Source organism: Euleptes europaea, chromosome 3, assembly GCF_029931775.1.
Source record: "Euleptes europaea isolate rEulEur1 chromosome 3, rEulEur1.hap1, whole genome shotgun sequence".
In the NCBI taxonomy this organism is placed as follows: domain Eukaryota; kingdom Metazoa; phylum Chordata; class Lepidosauria; order Squamata; family Sphaerodactylidae; genus Euleptes; species Euleptes europaea.
In genome coordinates, this window is record NC_079314.1 from 37,725,373 (window position 1) to 37,731,778 (window position 6,406).

At 44.9% G+C, this 6,406-nt stretch overlaps 1 protein-coding gene across 1 annotated transcript; it reads right to left on the reverse strand.

Moving 5' to 3' along the window:
- Nucleotides 1-5,314: 5,314 nt before the first annotated feature.
- Nucleotides 5,315-6,037, reverse strand: LOC130474756 (paraneoplastic antigen Ma1 homolog). The gene has a single exon (XM_056846452.1). It carries the CDS (start codon nt 6,029-6,031, stop codon nt 5,315-5,317), a length of 717 nt encoding a protein of 238 aa, XP_056702430.1. The 5' UTR covers nt 6,032-6,037.
- Nucleotides 6,038-6,406: the final 369 nt, after the last annotated feature.

The window sequence follows — 6,406 nt, forward strand, 5'->3', positions numbered from 1 at the left end:
TGGATTGTTGCTTAAGTTTCAACAACACCTGCTCTGTTGCACCTTCCATTCATTCATTGCTAGGTGTTTGGGTAATAAAATAACCTTTAGAAAATGATGATGCCTGACAGCAACTCTGAAATAACTAACTATGCTCTTAAAGTACAACTTTACAATTTTTTTTAAAAACAGTGAACTTTCCAACACCTACAAAATAATTCAGTTGTTCATTCAGAGGACAAAATGGTAGACATTTCATTTCCAAATTTGGCATTACTGATTCCCTTCTACTCCAAGCAAAGCAACAAGCTGCATTCTAGCAGGAGGAACCTAGACCCTTTACCAGTAATTGATTAATCATACCATAAACATTCCAGTCCTGGCCAGCAGCAGGTAAGGATGCCGGCTTCCAAGTGGGACCTGAGGATCCCCCAGAATTACACCTCAATGCCAGACTACAGAGAACAGATGCCCAGAAAAAAAAGGATGCTTTGGAGGGTGGACTCTCTGGCATTGTAGCCCACTGAGGTCCCTGTCCTCCCCATGCTTCATCCCCAAATCTCCAGGAGTTTCCCAAGCTGGATCTGGCAACCGTACCCTCACATCCCTCACTGGTGGCCAGGGGGGACCTGGCAATACTAGCAGTAAGACTGGGATTTAGTGGCTTTTTATGCCTCACTAAGCTGTTATTGACATTTCATTGTTCCATGGGAAGAAGAGCAGAACTGGACCACTGGCCTGCTCCTATGAGGATAGAGCTGCCTCTGAGAAGAGGACTAGGGAAGCTGCGAACTTTGAATGGAGGGATGGATACCATCAGGAGAACCTCATGTATGGCTTTTTGTTGTTGTTGTTTTGTTCCTTTCCATGATGAGCTGCCAGCTGGTGCTTCAGTAAAGAGGCCTCAGTTTTTCTCATGCCTCCTTGCCAAAAGAGCCCATGGCCAACAGGGTCAAATCAAGATTCTGTCACAGCACAAAACTGTAATTGAATTGTTTTCCTTCCTTCCTTGTGTGTGTGGTTTTTTTTAAAGGAAGGAGGCTCTTGTTTCTTTTGTGGTTTCCTTGCTAGTCTGTTCTTGAACGCCAGGCAGCCCCGCTGCAACCTTCTTGGCACATCTACCCAAAACCCAGCAGAGGCTGCCCTTCAGCGTACATATGAACACTTGAATAGTGCCCAAGCATCACTCAGGTGGCCGTTCCTGTCTGGCTTGGAACGTTGGCGGCTTTAACCCCACGCATCGCTTCGGTGTGTTTGGTTTCCAATGGCTTTCTGCATTGCTCTTTATTATTACCTTACCCTCATGCAAAGTACAAGTCATATGACTCCCCCCCTCCCCTTCCCATTCCTTTGGGGCACGTTATTTAGGACAAAGTGATTAACGGCAAAAGACAGCTCTGCGCAAAGAGCAACTAATTGTTTCAATATTTCAGAGACTGAACTGGCTCAATAAAAGAAATAAATGGATTTTAACTTCCTTGTTATTTATTTCTGATTTCTAATATGTCTCATCCCAAAAGCAGTTCAGGCAAAAATACATAGTATGGGGTTTGGTGAACATTTTTTTGGGCAGTGCTGAGAAATGCCTCTCCTTCTGGGTCAATTTTTTGAACACCACCTAGCAAAGTTGTTGGCTTATTCTTAGCTATTGTCCTCAGTTAGAATTGCCCTCACTTGCCTTCAGTGATGTGCCCAGGTAGCAGAATTGGATTGGCTACCTGCATCATGACATCCTGTTGAGTGAGTGATTAAAACAGGGGTTCCCACCATTTTGAGCCTGTGGGCATATTGAAATTCTGACACGGTATGGTGGGCGCCACAGGATGTGGGTGCCAGGAACTTCAGTAACATAGTGCAGATACTTGTGCGGTGGTGGTAGCTGCTGCCAAAGCAACATTTTAAAAAAAATCTGCACAGCCAATCAAATTACTGATAATCAATCAGAAGACTTGCTAAAAATACTTGGTGGGCACCTGAAAAGATGTTGGTAGATGTCATGGTGCCCACAGTCACCATGTTAGGGACCTCTGGACTAAACGCAGTAATCTGATACATTTTGCATCATTCTGTTCAATAAACTGAAAGAAGATTTTAAGTGGTAGCTGGCCTAAACAAATATTATTATATTATCTGTGCTTTCTCAAATGGTGAGAAACTCCAGGGGCAGCGATTCTCAGCTGTGTTTCTGTCGTCTGGAGATCCGTTGTAATAGCGGGAGATCTCCAGCCACCCCCTGGAGGTTGGCAACCCTATGCATCACAAATGCCATTACATCTTTTCCAGTTGAGCATGTGGAAGTGATGTCACAGTATCAGTGATGCACTAGGATTTCTCTCATCTCCTTTCTTCTTGCTGCTCAACAGAACAGGGTGGGAGCCAGAGTTGGTGGGAAGGAAGTTGCCTGCTGTGGGCAACCTAGTAAGGCCATCTCCTTCCCTCTGGCCAAGTGTTTCTGTAACCAGGGAGTGTGTGAAGGCATCACTGGGGAACAAGCCAGAATGTGTGCGTTTGTACATCATGTGAAACCAGAGTTAGGACTCAACATCATTCACTTCAAACTCAAATCCTGGATTGGGGGACCCTACATAATCATAGTTGGTGGACTGGCTTGCATTCAGACAACCACACTAACAATCATTTAATTTAAACCATGGGTTTATGAACTGAGTTTAGCAGATTCTGATAGGCAAAAAAATTAACCTGACCCTAACTTCTTGACGCCCTGACCTGGATGGCCCAGGCTAGCCTGATCTCATCAGATCTCAGAAGCTAAGCAGGGTCAGCCCTGGTTAGTATTTGGATGGGAGACCACCAAGGAATACCAGGCTGGCTGTGCAGAGGAAGGCACTGGCAAACCAGCTGGGTGACCTTGGGCTAGTCACAGCTCTCTCAGCCCCACCTACCTTACAGGGTATCTGTTGTGGAGAGGGGGAGGGAAGGTGATTGTAAGCCAGTTTGATTCTTCCTTAAGTGGTAGAGAAAGTCAGCATATAAAAACCAACTCTTCTTCTTCTTCAGTCCCCAGTGTGGCACCCATGGGTGTCATGGTGCTCACGACAAGGTTTCCTGGTGCCCAGTTGCCAGAGCACTAATTCCCCACCCAACCCCAGTTTGCCTCACCCTCAAAGGAGCAGATGGTGCTTCAGAAGAGTCCAGGGGGCATCACTTTTAATCATTTATTTCATTTAAAACATTTATATGCCACTTTTCAACCCAAACAGGGTCCCCAGGCAGGGGTGTGTGTGCAGGGAGTTGCCATTTGGAAACCACTGTCTTCATCATAAGAGGATGCTGAGCTTGGGATCGCTCCACATTTTTACTTGGGACGTCACAATATGGCAGTCATTTCATGATTGGTCCCACTTCCCATGGCAGCCATTTGACGGTGGTGCCCATGATCCGTTCCTCAAAATTCCAAAACCACCCACAAGCTAAATAAAGTTAACAGTATTTACCTTAACTTTCTACCAAGTCAGGCCATTGGTCTATCACTGGTGAATCTGACTGATAGCAGCTCTCCAGGATCTTTCACGTTATCTCCTACCTGCTCCTTTTTAATGGGACACACCCGGGATTGAACCCAGTATTTTCTGCATGCAGAGCAGATGCTCTGCCAATGAGCCCTCTCCTGAAAGTCCTGTTGGGTTCCCCTCTTGTAAGTGTAACCCTTTTTTTGCTGTAAAAAGGGCCAGGTTCGTGACCACAGGATTTTAGAGGCCCTATTCAAAACCTGGAACACTTAAACACATAACGTTCATTGAAAGGGGAAGGGAATAATAAAGTCAAACTGGGAGTGTGAAGCAAAACAGTGAGAATAACAATTATATTAACCAGTCCCGAAGTCAGTGGGGAAAGGGGGAGGAAGTCTCTTTAGTCTCTGGGTCCTGATTCACAAACTCAGACTTTTCCTCACAGTCACAGCAAAGTCCCCGTGACCCTCAGGATCAAAGGGTGAAAAGGCACGGTCGCTTTAGCCTCCTTTATTCTCTGTTTCAGCCAGGATTCAGCCAGGATCGAACGCACGTTCAGCGAAACGCATGCGTTCGATCCTGGCTGAATCCTGGCTGAAACAGGGAATAAAGGAGGCTAAAGCGACCATGCGTTTTCGCCCAAAGACTGAGTCCAGAAGATGGCCACTCTTCTGCCAGCCGGCGTTCTCTGCGTTCCCCGGCTGCTTTCTCCTCTGTAGAGTCTTCTTAAATTCCCCACAACATCAGGAGGACAATCCTCAGCTTCTCCTCTAGCTGTGCCTCCATCTTGGAGTTCTCTCCCCTCCTTTCTTTCTTCCTGTTCCCAGGCCCAAAGCCTTTTTCCCCCCTCCCCTGTAATAGGCACCTCCGTCTAGAGGGCAGTGCTTCTAGGTTAGTGTTTCATAACTTTGCAAGTCAAACAGGGCGATACACTTTTCAACATAAATACAATTTTTTACAAGGCTTACATTCTCCCCCCAGCCAAACATTTGACGTCGCGGCAAATTTCTGCAATACTTCCATTTTACACCCATTGTGATACTTGTGGTACTTGTACTCTCCCCCTTCTAAACGTGCAGAGGTTGCCCAAAACATTAACTAACCTATGAGCTATATGAATGGGCTGCTCACTTGCTACACCTGGAGCAGTATAAGTCAGACGTTGCACAGGTTTAATCTCTCTGTCTCTTCTGTTAAGACTGGATGCCTCAGTGGCTCATTCACCTCATCTGTAGTTTCTGGTATACTAAAATAGGGTCTTCTTTCTCCTGACACAGTGCAAGGTGCCCATCTTTTCCACACTTATAGCAAAAAAAACTGATTATCTCCTTTTGTCCTACTGGAATATTTCACTGGAGAGCTTCTAGGCATTTCAGCTGGGAGCTGCTTAGGTTTTGCAGATTTAATACAGCTCATATTGCTCTGCAATTCAACCATCTCCTTAGTAAAAGCTTGGCCCTGCTGTGTGACATCATGTACATTCATCATCAAAACTCTAGGCTGTTGCCCCAACATGTTGCTAACAGAATTACCACGGCAAAGCTCTTTGTTAGCCTGCTTTTCTTCCTCCTCTCGAACCTCCTTCATCAGTTGGGAATAGTTAGGGGGATTCTCTTGCTGTTCACTAAGCCTGAGTTTGATCAAAGTGATTTCATCATACAGTGTCCCCCTCACAACCTGTGCCAGCCTAGCATGGGCAATCTGTTCAGGCTTCACTGCTCCTTTACCTACAGCCTTTTGCAATAGTTTTTCCAAGCGCTGTATATTTAGGGAGACCTTCTCACCCTTGCACTGGTAGGTACTATAGAACTTAAAGTACAACTCTTCAGCACTCTCCACACTGCCAAAAATATTATCCAGGGCCATCACACAATCTGAGGCACTGACTTTAGGCAATTGATCTTCAGAGTACGGATCACATCTAGGGCAGGCCCTCTGAGACTCTCTATTATGACACATCTACGCTTTTCCCCATCTGACACTTGCCATTCTTGCAGCATCTCTGAGGCATTCTCAAACCACTTCTCAAAACCTTCTTCCCCAGGTATTTGTACACTGCCCCCTGAGAAGAGACTTAACTTCCAGTATGGAATGGATTCAGGGTGAGGATGAATAACATTTTCCAGTGCTTTTCCAAATGCTTGAGTCCATACTTCAGGAGAAACAGCAATATTTGGAGTTGATATAGTAGGAGTAATGCCTAGTAGACCTGGAATGTCCTTCATGGTTTTCCCTTCTTTCTCCAAGAAACAGGTCATTTTCTTCAAAAATTCTACCTCTGAAGAACTAGACAAATAACTTGAACTAGTTATTAATTTCCAGGCTCTATTCTCTATTTCAACCTCACCTGGGATTTGTAAAGTGTCAACTGACACTTTCAACTCACACAATGCAGCATAAGCATTGTCCTCCCTTCTGAATATAATCCCATTAACTTTACACTCCTTCACACCCTCAAAGGTCTGTAAAGCACTAGCCACTGTCTCTTCATTATGCCCCTCTGGTATTCTTGTTACTAGAAAAGATTTCTTAGGATCTATACACTTCCCCTTACACCAGTCTTCTAATAAATGCACTGCCATCTTATCCAATATACAGTGTTACTGTACAGCCCCTCCAAATTCTAACAAAAGATTATGTTCAGGCCTTGAACAGGGATACTATCCTAGATCACTATAAATCCCAGACCGAGCCCCCAAAATGTAACCCTTTTTTTGCTGTAAAAAGGGCCAGGTTCGTGACCACAGAACCAAGTCAAACAGGGCAACACACTTTTCAACATAAATACAATTTTTTACAAGGCTTAAATAAGATATAAAAATGCCACAAGTCCAGTATTTTGGGCCTGTAATACAGAATAGCAGCAACTCCAGGGACTTCCAAAACAGGCACAGAAAGATATTTCCCAATATCTGGCACTCTTTAAATGAAGATGCCAAAGACAAGATGGGGGCATG